This window comes from Zootoca vivipara, chromosome 3 (genome assembly GCF_965207765.1).
Source record: "Zootoca vivipara chromosome 3, rZooViv2.hap1.1, whole genome shotgun sequence".
In the NCBI taxonomy this organism is placed as follows: Eukaryota; Metazoa; Chordata; class Lepidosauria; order Squamata; family Lacertidae; genus Zootoca; species Zootoca vivipara.
The window spans coordinates 115,234,673-115,257,612 of NC_142586.1; the positions used below are offsets into that span (position 1 = coordinate 115,234,673).

A 22,940-nucleotide genomic window follows, 5' to 3' on the forward strand; every position below is an offset into this window, starting at 1 on the left:
AGGCATCCAACAGGAAAGGTGAGCAGTATGTTATAGAAATGCTCCACAGTAGCTGAAATATGGCAATGGAATTGAGATTATGTCGTGCTTCAAACTGGATCAGGAGCACACCAGAATGCAGACCATAATACAGTATGTTACACAGCTGCCTAAGCCTCCTGTTCCAATGTAATGCAACGGTATCATTGAGCCAAGAAGCAAAGGCGGCCTTGAATGCATCCAACAAAGCCTACCATATCTAAGAAGCATTTTGTAGTCACAAAAAACTCACCGGGTGTTGATAAACTACAGATCACGAAGAAGCCAAAATTAATCCTTGCAGTGGGATTAGCAACTAGATGAATAATCTAGGCCTGTGACCATGCTAATTTTCAAAGTGGAATTACCAGGTTTAATTCAGTTCTAGTGTAAACTTGGATTGCAATGGCATTTTGAGAGCATAGCTGCCAAGTTTTCCCTTTTCTCGCGAGGAAGCCTATTCAGCATAATGGAATTTCCCTTAAAAAAAGGGAGAACTTGGCAGCTATGTTTTGAGAGTCGCACACATGGCACTCCTAATCTCCCCCTCTCATGAAAGGCAAGAACCTAATGGAACCATTTTCCATTTCCCTCCATTCTCAAAGGATCCAAGTGGTAATGGAGACAAATTGCTACACTCTGAAGCGCTCTTTTGGCATGGGGCAGTGAAACTGGAAAGGGCAGCTCATAGCTCTTACTTGGGTTGTAAAAATGTTTCTTTGATTTACAGAGTTTTCTGCAGCTGTCACTTGTCTTCTGATATATCGATCCGTGATTTTCCTCTCCCCACAATCAATACCTGCTGAGTTAAGACTAATAAAACTCCCTTCCTGCAGCTCATCATATGATTATTTAGCAGAAGTCATTTGTACCGTGTCGCCCTGGCTTCATCTCATCAGTCACTGTAACGATTCCTGTGGAAAGAGCTTGAGAGTTGCCAATGGAAAAGGGAAAATTTTGAAGAGAAGGTCATGGCATGTTAATGAGTTGGCACTGAGGCCGTCCCACTTGTTTGGCATGGGGAGAAGCAGCTCTACACCCGGAGGAGGAACTCGGTAGCTAAGTTCCCAACTGCAACTGCCCCTGGTGAAGCTGTAGGCCAGAAGGAAATCAGGGCCTCTGCTTTACCAAACTTAACTGCCTGTTTCAGGTTTCACCAAGGCAACAGCTGGAGGTAGAGCAGGGGCAATAACAGCCCCTTACTATGGAGTCACTTGCCAGTTCAGAGCCCGAAGTGTGGGATATTCAAAGGGCAGTCAAACCAATGGTTCATTGATTCAGGTAGGTAGTTGTGTTGGTCTGACGCAGTCAAAATATATATATATATATATATAAAAATCAGTAGCACCTTAAAAAAAAGGTAAAGGACCCCTGGCAGTTAAGTCCAGTCGCAGACTACTCTGGGGTTGCGCCGCTCATCTCGTTTTACAGGCTGAGGGAGCCAGCATTTGTCCACAGACAGTTTTTCTGGGTCATGTGGCCAGCATGACAAAGCTACTTCTGGTGCAACGGAACACTGAAACCAGAGCAGCGCACAGAAACGCTGTTTACCTTCCCACCAGAGTGGTACTTATTTATCTACTTGCACTTTTTGAAGTGCTTTTGAACTGCTAGGTTGGCAGGAGCTGGGACCGAGCAACGGGAGCTCACCCCATTGCAGGGATCCGAACCGCCGACCTTCTGATCAGCAAGCCCAAGAGGCTCAGTGGTTTAGACCACAGCGCCACCTTATAGACCAACTGAGTTTGTTCTTGGTATAAGCTTTCGTACGCATGCATACTTCCTGGTATCTGAAGAAGTGTGCATGCACAAAGCTTATACCCAGAACAAACTTAGTTGGTCTCTAAGGTGCTACTGGACACACATACACACATATGGCAATGGTTCGTTGTTTGCTAAGATAGGCTCATGATAGGAGCTGAAGCTCAAAAGAGTTTTCCTGTAAGTTTGCTAGAGAGAACTCTGTGAGACACTCCCACTGTGCCCTGCTAGGGGTGTTGCCATATATACCGTAGTCTCCTCACCTGCCTGGGCACACTCTCTTTTGCCTCTCTTCTCTCTTCATCTCATCACCAAACCAGAAATCTGAGAACAATCTGCATCTCTGAGCTCCACTGCTCAGACACCACCTTAAGCTAGACTCAAGCATGTCTTTGTAACTGAATCACCACTGTAAGCCTGCCTGAACAAAGCTCCCATAATATTCTAGTGGGAGAAGCTGGTAAAATGTGGGTTAGACGGTGCTACTGTTATGTGGATTTGTAGCTGGCTGACTCCCTCCTCATTTTTAACATGTCAAAATGAAATAGTAGGCCCACAGCAGAATGCAGAATGGTGGCTAAGGCCCCCTTTCACATTCTATATGGGTACAGCTGTTCTTCCATGCCTCTAAGAAGACACATCTGTTCATTAGAAAAAACAATGTAATTTCTAGTGACTAATTTTAATTATTTGCAGATGATAGATTCCTTGTGCATCTATAAAAGGCTCAGGCTTCCCCATTCGGTGACAAACGAACAGGCCCTTTAGGCGAAATGGGATGGAGTAATGAAAATCTGATACAAACTGAGAAAAATGAGTGAATGGGGCAGGTTGGTCTCTTGAGAAAAAGGGGATTCCCTGGGTCCTCCCGCTCATCAGGTGACTCAGAGGCAGCAACCAGAGCAATAAACTGATTTCACAAGCTTGGCTTGCTGTACAGCATGGTTTAATCTTCAGTTGCTGCTGATTATAGGATTCATAAGGTCCTTTTGAAAGCTGTCAATGAGCTGTGAGTCACATATTCCACCACTGCCCCCCCCCCCCGCCACATCCATGGTGGAGGAGTAAATATGGAGACAGCATAGGTAACAGGATTCAGAGTTGCATTTCATGTTGGAAGAAAAATATGGTGGGAGGGTCACCAAATGGCATACAAAGCCCAGCATGCTCATTGCAACTGAGCTACTCCACTAGCCAACCAGGGGGAAGGGAAAGGGCTGGGCAAGCTTGAAAAGTAGCAACAGACAGGGCAAACAGAGGAGGAAAGTGGGAAATATTGGATCATCCTCCTGAAAAGATTCGACTGGGTCTTGTTGAAGGGAGGAGGCAGCCTCTAACTTCCCCCAACCTGCTGCCTTCCAAATGTTTCCGACTGCATCTTCCAGCAGTCCCAGCCAGCAAGGTGGAGAAGGCTGCTCCAAGCCACCTCTCTCACCTCCCCTGCTGCTGGATTCTGAATGCTTTGGGGTGGGAGGAACAGCAACAAGGAGCTGCTCTCAGCAGCGCTGGAGCGTATGCCCACGCTGCCCGGGGCGGGCGCACAGGGCATGCCACCGAGGGGGACGGGGCACAGAGGGCACCCTTCCATGCGCCACAGTTCAAAGTAGGAGAGGGGCGGGGAGGCTGCTGCCCACTCTTCTCCTGCTCTCCGCTGCCAGGTCAGGCCCAACCTGTCAGCGCAGGTGGGAGGAGTTGCTGCGGCCAAGGAGGGCTGCCCTCTGCTGCCGGGCCGTAAGAGCTGCTGCCAACAGGTGCGAGGTGTGCCACGGCCGAGCACAGGTCTGCTCTTCTACTCCAGGTCATGCCTAGCCTGGGGGCGAAGCTGGGCCAGGCACAAGCGCCGCAGCCAAGGTGCAGCTCCTTCTGGCACAAAGCCAGGCTCCGATGAAGGAGCCTGCTGTGGGGGCGCCTGCTTGTGCCCCCTCTCAAAATTGCACTCAGGGCCACGGCACCCCCCACGCTATGCCTCTGGCTCTCAGGCCCCTCTGCTCTCAGTGAGGTGCAAACTGAAGGATAACACCTGAATTCCAGGAACTGGTGAAAACCTGTTGGAAACAGGACACCAATCTAGGTGAAACTTTGGTCTAATCCAGCAATAGTCTGTATAAAAAGTGGGTGTTACCAAGCTCTTGTGGGGGGGGATTATTTTGAATGGGTGGAAGACACCAAGGATCCATCCACCTCTCCCTTTGCTTTTGTGAGGTACAGTCACCTCCAAGATCACAAATCTGTAATGAAGGGACTCATGCTGTGAGTGGCATTTTAGAGCAAGTTATCAGTCAGCAATCCCTAGGCTGAAACTGCCCTGTTTCCTTATTTCTCTTCCTCCAGACATATACTGCTTTCAGCCTGCAGACACTTCCAGGGAGGAGCTAACAAACCAAAGTACTGTACTGTACCTGGCTAAGACAATTGTCTAACTCACTGGTGCTAATGGTCTCTGATCAGCAAGCCCTGCAACCTCTCACTCACTTCTCTCTAATTGTAAGAGATACCTGTAGTAATTCTAGAAAGATGGAAAAAAACGCACCAAATTCACAGAGGATAAAGCTCTGTGCCTGAGTGAAATTATCAACTGTGAAGAGGCCTTTAATTTGAAAGACAAAAGATCGCATTAAGGAAGAAACTGTAATAATCAAAGGTGAAAGGAATGTCTATTGTCTTGTTCTCTGTTCTGTTCTTTCTCTCTGTGGGAATTTTCACAGGCAGGCATCTGAGGGGGGTTGGGGGGAAGGCTGCCTTGTGAGCTTCCTGCTCCTCATTCTTCCCCACCCCATCAATAAATGCCGGCAATCATACTCTCAAGCTGAGGTGTGATTTCAAGGTTCATCTCTTCCTAGCAGCTCGAACACTAATTATCCCAGCTGTAATTAGTAAGATAATTAAATACTGGCTCGCTCATCACTCTACCTTGTGTCGGGTCATGATTCTCCCAGAAGACCTTGAGCAGTTTCTCAAAGCTGATGGTTTCTGGCTGAAATACCACTCGCACAGCTTCGGTATGGCCAGTTCTCCCTTCAACGAAACAAAGAAGAAGAAGAAGTCAAAGTATTACTCACAAAAGGCCACCCCAAAAGAATGGGCATCTGTCTCACTAATAAATAAAAATGGCAATATAAATACGTGGATAGGATAAGGATTTCTAATTTGCTTGCAATTTTACCACATCACTTTTCAGGTGGTTTGAGAGGAGCATTTGCAGTGCATTGCGATGGATTCCTTGAGCAGAAGCCTTGCAAGACGATCACAGAAAGTCCAGCTGGTGCACGTTTGACTGTAGCAGCCATGATGCTGGAGCACAAAGAAAACTAAGCCAGAACCTCTGTTCTGTTCCACAGTTCATGGCGTGAGGAAGGCTGGGCTTAAGTTGCTTATCAAGTTCCACGCTCTCTTTCATTTGTGTGAAAAGTTACCTCCCATTTTCAGGAGGCGGGGTTGATATACGATGCAAGCAAAAGTTGTGCTGCTTTGACACTCTTTTTTTTCTCCATGGTTGTTGCCAGTTTCCATTTTCTTACTTGCTCTCGCTGTCCTCAAGTTCTTTGCTCTCACTGCTGTTAACCAGAAGTTGGCTCTGGCAACACATGCAATTTTATTCATGGCATTGCATTGCTCTGATGTAATGATACCCTACAGTGTGTGTCGTTAAATTATGGCACCAATGATGCCTGCAAATGAATTCACAGCCAGATCAAATGAGGGCAAATGAGGGCTGAGGGCAGCAACAGACAAAGAAGTGCTGAGAGGAGGACACAGTCAGATAAGTAAAGGGGCACCAAAGAGTACTGAATCAGCAGAAGGGCTTGGCAAGGTAAGTAATTCTTCGGCAAGCAGTTTCTGAGCTCTGGGTGCAGTACTGAGCCTAAGATTTCAGATTAAAAACTGCTACTGCTGGAAGAAAAGGAGGACCTTTTCCTGCCTCCCCACTTCCAGCCACTCTCTGAAGACTGGAGAAGAATATTATCATATAATCATAAGAATATGGGGTGGGGGTGGGGAGGGGAAGGACTAGACCATGTGAAAAATGAGCATAATATTTTAGCTGCAGTTCCTTCATTTTCAGCTTTGTATTCTTGCTATTAAAAAAGCATGCCTAGATGCTCCATAGCGGCACCCCTGACCTAGGTTTAAGGTGCCATTTAATTCCTAGCTTTCATATCTCAATTTCTAACACTGGTAGGGCCATTATATTAGCTGTGCTGGAAAACCAGCTCCACAGGGCTTCTCACTCTCTAAACTGCCACCTGACATCAGCTACTTTATTGGGCTGCAGAAAAGACCGAGAAGGGAAACGGGGATGTAAAGAGAGATAAAAATGGCAGTGGCTCGGGCTTTTGGGACCCCAGATCTAAACAACTGTGCTGATACAATGCATAGAGGAAATGAAAGGTTATTTCATGCACACAATTGCATAAACGCATGGGTATGTCAGTTCTAACCCTGGGCTGCTAGTCGTTTTCATGTTAACCAAGCAGTTACCATTTTACGCCTGGTAATAGCAGTTCTCAATTAAAACTATGTACAGTGCAAGGGGGAAAGGCATGATTAATTACAAATTATTCCTGTAATGGAATTACTGCATAATCTACCCAGTGGATTTGGTTACCTCAATAACTCTCAAATTATTAATTGGGGATTATATCTATTTTATGGTTAAGTTCAATCCCAGGATAAGAATCGCTCTTCTGTTGCCAAGAACGCTGATATTCAGCGTTCTGTGAATGAAATTTTCAAATAACTTCAGTCCAGAAGACCAGAGAATCAGAGAATCGTAGAGTTGGAAGGGATTCCCAATTGTCATCTAGTCCAACCCCCTGCCATGCAGAAATCTCAACAAAAGCAGCTAAAACTTAGAACAGGAGTTTGCTTATTTATTTTATATATTAAATAAATTTATATCCTTTATATATGAGATAATTTCTCATAAGGCAGAGAACAATAATATACAGTTAGGCAAACAAATAACAGTATTCTACAAAGCAATCCAATAAAACATAGAACAGCAGCACAATACTCATAGGTAGAATACCAGAAACCGACATTACCCCTACACAAAATGAAACACTAACTACTTGGTTTACCACAACCAGAAGCGAGTTCACCCCTGGCCCATGGTAGTTTTGCATTAAAACTACCGTACCCTTGGAAAACCCTTGGAAAACACAGCAGTAGTTTCAAGCCTATTCCCATCCGTTTTAGTTCACTGATGCCCAGGATGTCAATATTTATTCTGCCCATCTCATTTTTGACCACATCCAGCTTACCAAGCTTCATGGTTCTTACATTCCAGGTTCCTATGCAATGTTTTTCTTTACAGCATTGGACTTTCCTTTTGCTTCCAGGCATATCTGCAACTGGTCAACCTTTCAGCTTTGGCCCAGCTGCTTCATCAGCTCTGAATCTACTTGTACTTGTCCTCTGCTCTTCCTCAGTAGCATGTTGGACACCTTCTGACCTGAGGGGCTCATCTTCCAATGTCATAACTTTTATATGCCTGTTGTCTTTGTCCAGGGAGTTTTATTGGCAGGGATACTGGAGTGGCTTGCCAGTTCCTGCTCCAGGTGGATCACGTTTAGTCAAAACTCTCCACTATGACCTGTCCATCTTGGGTGGCCCTGCATGGCGTAGCTCATAGCTTCTCTGAGTTATTCAAGCCCCTTCCCCACCACAAGGCTGTGATCCATGAAGGAGACTGAGGACCTATAGGGGCTATTAGAATGACACAACAAAAATAAATCTTGGAAGTCTTTGGGGGGAAAGCACAGGGGAAACATCTGTTCATTGCACAACAGGAATAACGGGGAGGGAGAAGTAGGAAGGACATGGAGATATATTAAAACCATTGAATAATAATGGGAGAAAAGGCACAGGAGCTTTTAATTGTGCCTTCAAATCTCAAACCTCCAAATTCAGCACTCATTTCTGTCCTTTTATTGCTAGTTGCAACTGGGGATGGGGAGAGATGAAAGAACCAAAGTGGAATGATGGGGAGGGGGACTGCTTCCTGTTAAGAAAGATATAAGATATTAGGATTAAATGTAGTAGGACACAGTACGGTAGTAAAAATGTGTACAACATAGGGTACTTTTGATTTGTGGGACAGTGCAAATATTTTTGTACATTGCATGTGTGCATGTTCCTTTACTAATTAAGTACTTTCTTCTGATAGTCACACTAAATTTGCAGTGTATGTAAGAGCTGATTGACAGCGGAACAGACGCCCCCGGAAGGTGGTGGTCTCTCCTTCCTTGGAGGTTTTAAAGCAGGCGTTGGTTGGCCACCTGTCAGGGATACTTTAACTGTGATTCTTGTATTGCAGGGAGTTGGTCTAGATGACCCCGAGAGTCCCTTCCATCTTTACAATTCCATGATTCTATGTGTGGGTGGGTGTGCACCAAGTAAGCAACATGCTAGGATGCCGAATGCGAGTGGATGAGAGAATCCAAGGATCTCGTTTTATAGCTTCTTGGTCGGGTCACTTATCGTTGTAGTTTCTGAATCCAGAGCAGCCATCATCACCTCCTGAAGTGTGCCGAGGGGTAAGAAGGAAGACCCGTGCTCCACAAGCCAGAGTGGCCTGGGAGACCTCGTGGTGCTTCCCCCCCCCCTGCCCACCCAACTCTACATAGGCAGAGAAGGCACCCGCCTGGTGTCAAAGGAAGCATGTGAGCAGAGCTGTCTTTCCCATTGGGTTTACTGGCGCATTGCGCCAGGACGCCGACCTCTCAGGGGTGCGCCAGCAAGTGGTGGAGCTGCACGGCTTTGCCGGAGGCCTCCCCTTTCCCTCCTCCACGCCTGCCAGCTGCACCCGGTCAACGATATGGCTGGCGGGCGTGCAGCTTGCCTCCCAAGCCGCCGCAGGAGGAGAGCGATCCCTGCAGAAGCTTAGGATGGAAGCTGCGCCCCGCCAACTATATGGCTGGTGGACATGCAGCTTCCTTCCCAAGCCCCCGCGGGAGGAGAGCGATCTCCGCAGAGGCTTCAGAAAAGGTCGACAACTCTGGGAAACGGGGGGGGGGCACCGGAGGGATCTTTGCACCATGGTGCTGGATATGCTTAAGACGGCCCCGCATATAAGGATGCCTTCCCCCAGTTCTTCTCCTACCCCATCTTCATGATGGCACTGAACTTATGAGCCTTGCCTTACACCTTGCATGCCTCCTTCTGGCAACTCCTGCAGCCAAGCTGGTGCCCAACGTCTTGCTTTTCTTTCCTTTGGACCACGTCAGCAAGGCCAAGAAGGGGGTTTTGTCATCTGGGCAGCCCAGGACCTCACCTGGAGTACTGTGTCCAGTTCTGGGCACTGCAGTTCAAGAAGGATACTGACAAGCTGTAACGTGTCCAGAGGAGGGCAACCAAAATGGCCAAAGGCCTGGAAACGATGCCTTATGAGGAACGGCTTAGGGAGCTGGGTATGTTTAGCCTGGAGAAGAGAAGGTTAAGGGGTGGTATGATAGCCATGTTCAAATATATAAAAGGATGTCATATAGAGGAGGGAGAAAGGTTGTTTTCTGCTGCTCCAGGGAAGCAGACACGGAGCAATGGATTCAAAGTACAAGAAAGAAGATTCCACCTAAACATTAGGAAGAACTTCCTGACAGTAAGAGCTGTTCGGCAGTGGAATTTGCTACCAAGGAGTGTGGGTGGAGTCTCCTTCTTTGGAGGTCTTTAAGCAGAGGCTTGGCAGGCATATGTCAAGAATGCTTTGATGGTGTTTCCTGCTTGGCAGGGGGTTGGACTGGATGACCCTTGTGGTCTCTTCCAACTCTTTGATTCTATGAAATAGTGACCAAGTTGGAGCCCCCTTTCCGTGGGCAGGGCCTATGCTGTTGCTGGGATGCTGGCATGGGGCCTGTGGGTGGACATGGTCTGGGACCCATTGCCAGGCCTGCAAGTCTGTGATTCCACATTTGGAAGCAACGTGAGCCTAAAACTCTATAGAGAATTCTTGGAGACATCAATCGCAAGGTGGAAAGACACACTAAGTCTATTTCAAAGTGCCTTTCTAACGAATATGCATCTTCCACCCCTCTAAGTACACAGCAGATACAAAATCAGCAGGTGTAAGGTAATAAATCTGGATAAAACTCAAATAAGGCTTCCTGTAGGGAACATTTCTGCTCGTTCATGTTATAATAGTTTTGTTGTGCAACTTAATAAAGAAAGGGTCACTGCTGAAGATGAAAACTTCCTGATTCCGGAATGTATTTTCCGATTTTGCTCTTAAAGCATGTTCGTTTCACTCTGAGGGTGCCTTCATATCTCATGTTAAAAACAGAAAGTTCTCCTCAGTCAGATGAGCAGCCACACAGTCTGGGGCAGGAAAATTTCAGGAACCTTCTGTGCTCAATCTTAAAACTTAAGCAGAGCCACGGAACCTTGATGGATTGATCTCAGGTCAGAAAATCTCAGTGTCAAACAGCTTTCTGCTTCTGCTCGCCAAATTCAGCTCAACCACATGAGGCCAGCTTTTCAACAATAAATGTTCATAAGAAGGAAGCTTACAGCTAGAACCGACATGCTGTTCTAGGGCCTATTATCCTTGTTTCTATGTAACAAGGCCTTTGTGCAATCAAGCTCTACGGCAAGCAGCTGGGGGTTGCCATGTGTCCCAAGGCCGCTCGATACGAAGTGTAGATGTGGGTTGAATTGAAAGTGGGTTAAAGCCAAAGTATGCTGAAGCTCCGTTGATTTAAAACAGCACTGGCAATTTCTGCAGAAGTGGCACCTCGCTCCAGTCCGCCTGATCCACATTAGTTCAAGACAGTGCTTCAAGAAACAGGGTGGTGACAACAGGCTTTCCATGGAGGCGCAGGTTGCATCCACAGCTAAGGTGGCATTTTTCCATCTCCGCCGTATTAAGCAGTTGGTCCCTTACCTCTCTCGCCCTGATCTGGCCACAGTGATCCATGCAATGGTCACCTCCAGGCTTGATTATTGTAACTCGCTCTACGCAGGGCTGCCCTTAAAGCTGACCCAGAAACTCCAGTAGGTGCAGAATGCCGCGGCGAGGCTCCTTACGGGATCCCGGCCGCGGCATCACATTCATCCAGTGCTTTACCAGCTGCACTGGCTCCCGATGGAGTACAGGATCAGGTTTAAGGTGCTGGTTTTGACCTTGAAAGCCCTATGCGGCTTGGGACCCTCGTACCTACGGGACCGCCTCTCCTGGTACGCCCCGCAGAGGACCTTAAGGTCCACAAACAACAATATTCTGGAGATCCCGAGCCATAAGGTGGTTAGATTGGCCTCTACTAGAACCAGGGCCTTTTCAGTATTGGCCCCAACTTGGTGGAACGCTCTTTCCCAGGAGACCAGGGCCCTGCGGGATTTGTCATCTTTCCGCAGGGCCTGCAAGACAGAGCTGTTCCGCCTGGCCTTTGGGTTGGACTTAGCCTGACCCCTGTGTTTTCCTCCCTCATGGTCTGGATTTATGGACCACTTGAAATGAGGCTGCATTTTAAATTTTAATACTGTATTTTAATCTGTATTTTAATTAATTGTTTTTATGTTTTATTGTGGTTTTGTTGGTGTGAGCCGCCCTGAGCCCGGTTTTTGGCTGGGGAGGGCGGGGTATAAATAAAAATTTATTATTATTATTAATTATTATTATTATTATTATTATTATTATTACATATTATCACCTATTTTAAAGAAGCTGGAAGCACAGACCCCCCCACCCCACCCCCAAAAAAGAGGTATTTACAACCTCCTGGACCCACTGGACATCCTTTCCCTGCTACACAAGATGAGACAGGAAGGGCAAGTGTCAAGTACTGGTCAAGCGCATACGCTATGGCTCCAATAACTGAAAGCTATTCAATAGACACTACACTGAACACCTTCCCATGTCATGGATGGATGCAAGGAATGCTATTCTCAAAGTGCCTAGCAAGCATGTCACCGCATGCTACAAAGGGTTGTGCCGTATCTCCCCTTGGGTCAAAATGCAAAAGGCCTTGAGCCACATGGAAAAGCTATATTGGGAAACAGTGTAATGCCTGGAAGGGAGACGGTCTTTTGTAGCTCTAACTGCAGCAGGGTAGATTCCTATCACAATTAGACTCATCACAAGCATTTCTCCACCTGCCATATGTATATATACCCTCTATTATGTAAACTTCAGACATGGCAGATACAGCACACTAACAGATGGGATGCCCAGGAGGTGTTCGGATGCAGCATGCGCTGACCCATCATCTCATGTTGCAACGGAGGGTGTGAGGGTGCACTAGCCAGTTGGGTGTCAGGGACTGGCAGGAAGTTGAGTGTGCACTGGGGGAAGGGGGGCCGGAGTCTGACTCGGGAGAGGGGGGAACTGTTCCAGCCAGGAGGCAAGAGTTGGAGGCAGGGGCGGCTCCAGAGATGGAGGCTGGAGCTCAGGATGGATCGGGAGAAGAGGAGGAAGAGGCAGGCCAGGTAAGTGAAGGGCTGGGTGCTTCCCTACCCTCTCCTGAACAGCTGTCTCCCAGAACCAGGAGGGGATTGAAAAGGGATGAGCAGAGGAAGCTTCCACGTAGGTGAAGTCTCCAACTGCGTGCACGGAGTCCGTCAGGGGGCGGTACATAAACTGATGGAGGGGGAGTGGCCCTCAGTTGCTGCAACTGCCCCATAGAGTGTGGAACTGGGACAAAATGCTTGTTTACAAAGCTACTGTGTTGTTGTTTAGTCGTTTAGTCGTGTCCAGCTCTTTGTGACCCCATGGACCAGAGCATGCCAGGCACTCCTGTCTTCCACTGCCTTTCAAATTAAAGGCCTCTTCACAGTTGAAAATTTCACTCAGGCACAGAGCTTTATCCTCTGTGAATTTGGTGCGTTTTTCATTTTTCTAGAATTTCTACAGGTATATTTTGTTGTTGTTTAGTCGTGTCCGTCTCTTCGTGACCCCATGGACCAGAGCACACCAGGCCCTCCTGTCTTCCACTGCCTCCCGCAGTTTGGTCAAACTCATGTTGGTAGCTTCGAGAACACTGTCCAACCATCTCGTCCTCTGTCGTCCCCTTCTCCTTGTGCCCTCCATCTTTTCCCAACATCAGGGTCCTTTCCAGGGAGTCTTCTCTTCTCATGAGGTGGCCAAAGTCTTGGAGCCTCAGCTTCACGATCTGTCCTTCCAGTGAGCACTCAGGGCTGATTTCTTTAAGAATGGATAGGTTTGATCTTCTTGCAGTCCATGGGACTCTCAAGAGTCTCCTCCAGCACCATAATTCAAAAGCATCAATTCTTTGGCGATCAGCCTTCTTTATGGTCCAGCTCTCACTTCCATACATCACTACTGGGAAAACCATAGCTTTAACTATACAGGCCTTTGTCGGCAAGGTGATGTCTCTGCTTTTTAAGATGCTGTCTAGGTTTGTCTTTGTTTTGTTTATGGCAGACAATCTTACTCGGCTACAAGGGATCGCCAAAGAAGTGCAAAGATATCCAGAGCTGCAGAAGCAACTGTGTTATCTTTGACGACAAAGAGTTAACTATCTGCTGTGTGCATTCCTTTGGCTGGGAAGCATCCCTGACCCTAGGAAAGAACTCTGTGGTAGACTCGTAATCTGGTGAACTGGGTTTGGGTCTCCGCTCCTCCACATGCAGCTGCTGGGTGACCTTGGGCTAGTCACACTTCTTTGAAGTCTCTCAGCCTCACTCACCTCACAGAGTGTTTATTGTGGGGTAGGAAGGGAAAGGAGAATGTTAGCCGCTTTGAGACTCCTTCGGGTAGTGAGAAAGCGGGATATCAAATCCAAACTCCTCCTCTTCCTCCTCTTCTTCCTGTAGGTTACTCAAGGAGTGACACCACCCAGGCCAGCAACTGACCAGTCTGATCTGAAGTGGAGAGGGGCTGGACCAAGCCTGACCAGTGCAGGATATGGTCCACAGGCTAACAGCTGTCTGCCCCTGCTGCAATGTGTCCACTACCTGACCCTGCTGCTCTCCCCACTACACCACCCAGCTTACTCCCAGGGAGCCCTGGACCAGTGGAGGATAAAAGTTTATCATGCTGTTGTTGAAAAGCTGTTTGCCGGAAGCTAATTGCCTGTTCAGCCTATATTCATTTCACACTTGGAAAGCATAGCCACTCTTAGAAGATTACATGAAGTAAGCTCTTGCAGTGGATATTCCAAACAAGGGAGATCAGAAACATGCAGTCTTGGAAAAGAGCTATTTGTATGCCACCTAACCACTGTTTGTAAATTTCCCACCAGATTGTCAGTTTAAAATCACTGAAAATAGCTCTCTGATTCGGCTTAATGGAGGCTGCAATCACAGCCTGTGGCAGCTGCATCAAGGGGAGAGAATCTGTCACCTCACCTTATTTTCCTGTGTTGCAGTCATGCTTCTTGGGGAAGGATTAAATATGCAAAAGAAAGCCTGTGTGTTTACAGAGCTCTATCAAGACCTTGTCCTGCCCACAATCATTTCCCCCCTTAAATTGCTTGAACAAGATACCACTGGGTATCTTCTAACATGATGCAGCTCATTGCATAACCACCTGATCTGGCTGTACAGCTGTTCAACGCACACATTTTTTGTTAAACAATCTCCACAGAGTTAAAATTATCATAGGGTAGGTACCGTTCCACAGGGGACATTTTCAAAAGCTCTGACATTCTGCTCTACCACAAGCAGGGATATATGAATTTGTCAGATTTGGTTCTCTCTGTTTCTCATTTTTCCAACCTTAAATTCAGTTCTTCATATTTCCAAAGCATACAAACAAACCAACAAAAACCCACCTTTTAGGAAAAAAAGTTCTCATGAATATTTGTCAACATTTTAGTGCAAATGCCTACTAATAAATATATTTTTGGTATGCAGTTTTGACTAATATACACGTTTCCCCTAATATACTGTAATGCATTTTTTGTATTTCCATTTCACTCATAAATGCATTTCTATGCACACTTTCCCTTGGCATACACATTTTTGTACACACTCCTGGCTAAAGACCTGCATTGCAAACTTCAAAGAAATGTAAATTTCAAAAGCCATCTGTGTTTTGGTTCACATATTGGCTCCAGAAGGGTGACTTTGGTAAGAACACAAGAACATAAGAATAGCTCTGCTGGATCAAGACAGGGACACACCTAGTACAGCACTCTGTTCTCACAGTAGACAACCAGATGCACCTGGGAAGCCCACAAGCAGAGCCTAAGCAGAACCAGCACTCTCCCCTCCTACGGTTTCCATTTACAGAAGTGTGCAGTCTACAGTCATGGAAGCAGAGCATAGCTTCCATAATGGCTATCAGCCATTGAGAGCTTTATCCTCCATGAATTGGTCCAATTCTTTGAAGCCATCCAAGTTAGTGGCCATTGCTGCCCTCTGTAGGAGCAAATTCCATACTTTAGCACCATACTGTGTAAAGAAGCACTTTCTTTTGACTGTCCCGAATCTTCCAACCTTCAGCTTCGTTGACTGTCTATAAGTTCTAGTGCTATGAGACGGAGAGCAAAACTTTCTTCCATCCACTTTCTTCATGCTATGCATGATTTTATAAATTTCTATCATGTTGTCTCTTACTCACCTGTTCTCTAAACTTGTTGTTGTTTAGTCGTTTAGTCGTGTCCGACTCTTCGTGACCCCATAGACCAGAGCACGGCAGGCACTCCTGTCGTCTTACACTGCCTCCCGCAGTTTGGTCAGACTCATGTTGGTAGCTTCGAGAACACTGTCCAACCATCTCATCCTCTGTCGTCCCCTTCTCCTGGTGCCCTCAATGTTTCCCAACATCAGGGTCTTTTCCAGGGAGTCTTCTCTTCTCATGAGGTGGCCAAAGTATTGGAGCTTCTCTAAACTAAAAAGTTCCAAATATGTTTGTAACTTTTCCTTCTTGGGGAGTTTCTCCGTTGCCTTGGTCATTTCACTTGACCTTTTCTGAACCTTTTCTAAGTCAAAAATACCTCAACTTGACCTTTTCTGAACCGTTTCTAACTCAACAATATCCTTTTTGAGGTGAAGCGATTTGGTATTCCAAATAAAGCTGCGCCACAGATTTGTATAATTCCATTATGCTATCGGCAGTTTTATTTCCAATTTCTTTCCTAATTATCATTGATCCCCAGCATGGAATCAGCCTTTGTCACAGCTGCCACATACTGGGTTGACATCTTCATCAAGCTAGCTGCTACGATCCCAAGGTCTCGCTCCTGGTTAATCACTGCCATTTCAGCCCCTGTGAGTATATATGTGAAATTAGTATTTCTTTGCCCCAGCATGCATCACGTTATATTTGTCTGCACTGAATTGCACTGTCCCTGTTGCTTTTTAATCACCCAAACAATTTAGCATCAACTGCAAACGTGGCAACCTAACTGCTCACCTTGAACGCTAGATCATGTATGGACCATTTTAAAAGTGCAGGTCCAAAAGCAATCCTTGGAGGACTCCATTTACTACACACACACCCCCCCAATGAGAACCATCCATTTATTCTTACTCTCTGCTTCCCATGACTTAACCAGTTCCTGCTCCACAAGACTATATCACCAGATATTCCATGACCGCTAAGCTTACGTAGGAGTCTTTGGTGAGGTGTTGTTGTTGTTTAGTCGTTTAGTCGTGTCCGACTCTTCGTGACCCCATGGACCATAGCACGCCAGGCACTCCTGTCTTGCACTGCCTCCCGCAGTTTGGTCAAACTCATGTTCGTAGCTTCGAGAACACTGTCCAACCATCTTGTCCTCTGTCGTCCCCTTCTCCTTGTGCCCTCCATCTTTCCCAGCATCAAGGTCTTTTCCAAGGATTCTTCTCTTCTCATGAGGTGGCCAAAGTATTGGAGCCTCAGCTTCACGATCTGTCCTTCCAGGGAGCACTCAGGGCTGATTTCCTTAAGAATGGATAGGTTTGATCTTCTTGCAGTCCATGGGACTCTCAAGAGTCTCCTCCAGCACCACAATTCAAAAGCATCAATTCTTCGGCGATCAGCCTTCTTTATGGTCCAGCTCTCACTTCCATACATCACTACTGGGAAAACCATAGCTTTAACTATACGGACCTTTGTCGGCAAGGTGATGTCTCTGCTTTTTAAGATGCTGTCTAGGTTTGTCATTGCTTTTCTCCCAAGAAGCAGACGTCTTTTAATTTCGTGACTGCTGTCACCATCTGCAGTGATCAAGGAGCCCAAGAAAGTAAAATCTCTCACTGCCTCCATTTCTTCCCCTTCTATTTGCCAGGAGGTGATGGGACCAGTGGCCATGATCTTGGTTTTTTTGATGTTGAGCTTCAGACCATATTTTGCGCTCTCCTCTTTCACCCTCATTAAAAGGTTCTTTAATTCCTCCTCACTTTCTGCCATCAAGGTTGTGTCATCTGCATATCTGAGGTTGTTGATATTTTTGGTGAGGTACTTTCCCCTTAAACTCATCTCTGATCTATCTGCATTCCTCGCAATCCAAACCATCTCACACCACAGAAATGTTTAAAGGCCACCATGCTTAGCAGGTGTAGCAGGAAAGGGTCATGTGTGACTAAAGGCACACAGAAGTGAGCAACAACCAGCACTTTTATTATCTGTGAACCTAACTGAGGGACAGTGCAGAAGTAAACTGGAGAAAAAACTAGAGGGGGGGGAGATGGGTGACGTAGAGAAAGAGACGCAGAGCAAAGCAAGGTGGGATACAGTGCTCAAATTATGGTTGGGGGAGGGTATGGACGCCCACTCCCTGACTCCCCCATTGACCTTCCCCATAGCCTTCAGTTGTTGAGGGAGTCATCATAAATGGTAAGGGATGCTGGGCCCTCTCTGCCTGCTGTAATTCAAGTACTGCTAGCAAGGGAAATCATTTGCGTGCATCCACCCCACCCCTATTTTTATACAACATTTCCATACACATTCACTCCACTTTTGGTGGTCTTATTCCTAGGGGTGCATAAAATCCTTGCACCCATCTTCCTTGTGCTCATCTCTGGCAAGCCAAGAATTCATGCCTCGTCATTCTGCAACATGGCCTTCTGCCACAGCATTAATTGAAGCTTTTGTTTATTCCCTTGCTCCACATTCAGGACACCACTCCTTTGCAGATAGCATTGATTTCTGCTCTCCCGCTATTAAGGACCAGTTGTACCTTTAAAACAAAACAAAAAAAAGATTTCCTATCTGAAAACAGAACACTCCGAAGCAGCGCTTTAAGATCTGGTTTTATTCTGCCATCAGGTGTTGTTAAACATTAAAAGCTTCCCTAAACAGGGCTGCCTTCAGATACCCTCTAAAAGTCTTACGCTCTTAAAAGTTTGCAAGCCACACTCAGAAACTTCTTCTGGAGCAAGGGATTATGTAGCAAGTTTGAATTTTAGCTGAAGGTGTATACAACTGGTGTTTTTGTTTTTTTTTACAAATTGAACCAATTCAGCCAGAACACCTGAACACTTACTTCTGGGTTTTCATTGTTCGGGAGCCAAAAGGTACGAGTACCAAGGCATTTGAGAACCGAGGTACGACTGTACTTCTCTCTTGTCAGGATTCAACCTCAATCTGTTAGCCACCATCCATCCTCCAACTTCATGTCTTCCATGTACAGCAGAGGAAAAGACATTCCAAACTGCAGGGGCAAGCGTGGAAGACCCCTGCTTCCAGGCCATCGCCCTGTGATATTCTGTAGGGTGCAATGCCGTGATGCTTTTGTACTTAATTACTATGTAAAACTTGATGGCAGAAAGTGAGGAGGAATTAAAGAACCTTTTAATGAGGGTGAAAGAGGAGAGCGCAAAATATGGTCTGAATCTCAACATCAAAAAAACTAAGATCTTGGCCACTGGTCCCATCACCTCCTGTCAAATAGAAGGGGAAGAAATGGAGGCAGTGAAAGATGTTACTTTCTTGGGCTCCATGATCACTGCAGATGGTGACAGCAGTCATGAAATTAAAAGACGCCTGCTTCTTGGGAGAAAAGCAATGACAAACCTAGACAGCATCTTAAAAAGCAGAGACATCACCTTACCGACAAAGGTCCATATAGTTAAAGCTATGGTTTTCCCAGTAGTGATGTATGGAAGTGAGAGCTGGACCATAAAGAAGGCTGATCGCCGAAGAATTGATGCTTTTGAATTATGGTGCTGGAGGAGACTCTTGAGAGTCCCATGGACTGCAAGAAGATCAAACCTATCCATTCTTAAGGAAATCAGCCCTGAGCGCTCACTGGAAGGACAGATCCTGAAGCTGAGGCTTCAGGAGAAGGAGGCAACAGAGGACGAGATGGTTGGACAGTGTTCTCGAAGCTACCAACATGAGTCTGACTAAACTGCGGGAGGCAGTGGAAGACAGGAGTGCCTGGCGTGCTCTGGTCCATGGGGTCATGAAGAGTCAGACACGACTAAACGACTAAACAACAACAACTATATAAAATGTGGCCCTGCAGGGTGAAGGTACTGACCAGTTCTGGAAACTGTTCTGCTAGGTGCTTTTGCATAATTACCATAGAGGCATTGCAGAGTTTCCTGGTCTTATCTCACCTCTGCTATGGCTACCCTTTTGCCAGCCTGACGAAAGAGGAAATGGGGTTTCTACGACACTGCATGGTATTTCAGGTTGGGAAATGGCTTTGACAGAAATGGTTGCCCACTTCTGTCATAAAGCAGTAACTAAAAATGTACATCACAATAAGATTAAGATATACACATATACACAATTTATGCTCTCATATGTGTATCATCTGGGACGCAGGTGGCGCTGTGATCTAAACCACTGAGCCTTGGGCTTGCTGATCGGAAGGTCGGTGGTTCGAATCCCCATGATGGGGTGAGCTCCCGTTGTTCTGTCCCAGCTCCTGCCCACTAGCAGTTCAAAAGCACGTCAAAGTGCAAATAGGTAAATAGGTACCGCTCCGGCGGGAAGGTAAACGGTGTTTCCGTGCGCTGCTCTGGTTTCGCAAGAAGCAGCTTAATCATGCTGGCCACATGACCCGGAAAAACTGTCTACAGACAAACATCGGCTCCCTCGGCCAGTAAAACGAGATGAGCGCTGCAACCGCAGAGTCGTTCGTGACTGGACTTAACTGTCAGGGGTCCTTTACCTTTTTTTATGTATATCATTTATTTTTGTAGCCATGGTCTCACAATTTCACACTTACTGATGGCTAGCATCTTGCCAAGAATATAAATGAAAAGTGAAATATTGTGCTTTCTCACTAAGAAAAAGTTAGCCACTGGGAAATGATCAAGCACCAGCCAACGTATTTCTGTTGGGACCTGACCCAGATTTAAGCTCTCAAGTTTAGCAGATAAAACGCTGAACACATCAATCATTAGCCTTTAATAAATCTTTCCAGATATTTCACTTTTTCTGTGGCAAACCTTTTAGATGTTATTAATTTCCATCCCTTTTTTAATGAATTGCTGTGCCCATGTTTAACCTTCGGAATCCACATAAAATAAATTATTACTGATGATTAATTATGCTGTGAGGGACCAATAAGAGCAACTTAGTTTTGAACCATACAGGGAATTAATTAAAACTGGCTTCAGTAAACAGTTTGCTATTTATGCTGCCACTTCTCCAGAATAAAAGGCCTCTTCCCTCCCCTCTACTCCAATGATCTTGAATTCTCAACAAAAACAATGCAGTGGGACAAAATCCTTGTCTGTTTGCAAAAGTGAAACTGTGAATTGCAATTACAAGAGGTCACCCTTTTTTTAAAAAAAAAACCCTTAATAGCTGATAACATTTCTAAGTATGACTTTAGTACACATGAACCCCACCCTAACCCACAATCTCAAGCCTACCAGTGATGAGAACAGATAATAAAAGAAGCTCCTCCTGGTCATTCTATTAATATACAAAATCCCGAGGAACTTGGATCCACCTTAAGGCCAACCTGCTTGACCACTCAGATCACCTGGAGGAATGCTTTTAGTGGTCTCCCATGTTTCAGAAGTCTGACTGGCATCGACAAAAAGTTGGCACCTGCCTCATGGTGTACAATACTCTGCCAGGACAGATTCGGCAGGCACTCTCGGTGCTAACTTTCAGGACTCTCCTGTACACCTTTTTATGCCAACAGGTCTGTTCAGTTGCCAGTTATTTTCATATTGCTTCATGGTACCTTTTGTTTTGTTGTGTTTGCATATATATTGCGCACACACACGCGCACGCACACACACACACACACGTATGTATGATATTCTACTACAGTGGTGCCTCGACTCACGAATTTAATCCGTTCCAAAGGCACCTTCGTAGGTTGAAAAAATCGGAAGTCGAAAAGCGCCATTGGAAACGCGATTTCCCATAGGAATGCATTGGAAACGGAAAAATTCGTAACCCTATCTAAAAATTCGTAAGTCGAAAAATCCCTATCTAAAACCGCCATGGTTTCCTTTCGGATGTCGAGACATTCATAAGCACGCGGCCATTAGCCCCATTCGTAAGTCGAAAAATTCAGTTGTCGAGTCGTTGCAAGTCGAGGTACCACTGTACACAACTATGATGTGGGTGGGTCTTGAAGCCTTGCCTCAGGAGGACCAAATGCGCCCTGCTGGGAGAGCCTCTTCTGTTTTTAGGTCACATTTTCATTTCTGGGTTGCTTATTTTTCCAGGCTGAGCATACAGCAAACGCTACAATGCAGCAGGATACCCAGTTCTTGAATACATATTACTAGAGCAGCCACATCACTAGAGCATTCACAAAATTTGGTATGATTAACAAACCGTATCACTGCTTGATTATTATTTAATTTCACAGACAACTTCTGCTAAGAAATAGTCTCAAAATGTAATGCAAACAAAGGCCCTCAGTAGAAAAGGGATTCAGATATTATAATGGTGGTGTATCTGTGCATGTGCTAATCTGTTTACATATACATTCCAATTTACATATTCATCAATGTAGATACTGCAGAGTAGTATCACACCTAAATATTTTGCTCCACAGGGAAAATAGTAGATTTGAAGGAAAGGATTGTAACTGGGGAAATTGAATGGATGGGAAATGGTTTGAAATATGCCATGATCCTCATTCCAAATGGGCCTTTCCCTGCCGTGCTGCTTTGATCATATATATCCAATTTCACATCTTTTCTGGTCGTAAGTCCTATGTGGTGAACAGAGTAAGAGATTTATCTAGGTGTTCAGTCATACGTAATGAGATGCAAGACATACAGAAAAATGCAAAAATAAAAATAAAAAATTATGCCACAAAAAGTGCAACAGGAGTAATATCAGCAAACAGCCTGATTTACATATTCTCCTCCCACAATGACATTTAGACATTCTGGAGTTCTCATAATGCCTATATTTCAATTCCCTGATTTTAACATGGAGACAATAGTCATCTTCTCAAGCTTCTTCTCAAGAGAATGCGGGAATGGAATAAAAAATTTTCATGCCGTTATGTTTAAAAGATACATTTCACCATTAAATCAAAACAGTGTGGAGGAGATAGACTACTACTAAGTGAGTCCACTATTCAGCACTTAATTGTTTTTATAAATTTGTCGTTACGAATTGGAAGGATACATCATATGAGCACAGATTCAATTTTGTGAAAATTATGGAGGCGACTACATTTTAAAAGAATGGCATTGCAGGCAATAAGATGAATGGCTAAACCAAAGTGGCCTTCGTTAAGCTTAACTTCCGAATCTCATGTCATTTTCCCCATTCCACTTTCCCCATTTCAGTTCTCCATAAGTTGCTAACATTGATCAGACTGAAAGCAGTAGGGGGTAAGAATCTTTTTTTAAAAAAACAAGAGCAGTCCTGATGTCAACAGGGCAAGACTCCTTCCTTGGAGGTTTTTAAGCAGAGGTTGGATGGCCATCTGTCATGGATGCTTTAGTTGATATTCCTGCATGGCAGGGGGTGGGACTAGATGACCCTCTTGGTCCCTTCCAACCCTTCAATTCTATGATTCTAAGAGATAAGGCCAAACACTACCATACCCCATGTAAGCATTCTTTGGCTATGGTTATTAAACTTAGCATGTGGCTGACCACATGGACCACAATGGCTGTGCAACTGCTTGTGGTTTATTTCATCCTTTAATTCTTAACAGCACTTTTAGCAATCCTGACCCTGCCTATACAGTCCGTACCACCATCCCCTTCTCTGCCACCCCAGTGGTTGACGTAGGTAACAAATATGCCGAGTTATGAAAGCATGAAGCCAAAAGTTGCCTCCACACTTGCTTGTTGTCGTTTTATTCAGAAATGGGAGATTAGACACACTCATGTCAGGC

The 22,940-nt window shown here is 45.6% G+C and overlaps 1 protein-coding gene across 4 annotated transcripts in view; it reads right to left on the reverse strand.

Moving 5' to 3' along the window:
• The window catches only part of MSRA (methionine sulfoxide reductase A), a 179,077-nt gene that overhangs the window by 68,496 nt on the left and 87,641 nt on the right, over positions 1-22,940 (reverse strand). For 3 of the 4 annotated variants that reach the window (XM_035110866.3, XM_088666940.1, XM_088666942.1), the window contains exon 4: positions 4,690-4,794. The exons of the other annotated variant lie outside the window; for it this stretch is intronic. In XM_035110866.3, coding sequence (XP_034966757.1) covers positions 4,690-4,794 — 105 coding nt within the window. The remainder of the gene's footprint in view (positions 1-4,689; positions 4,795-22,940) is intronic. 4 annotated transcript variants of the gene reach the window in all.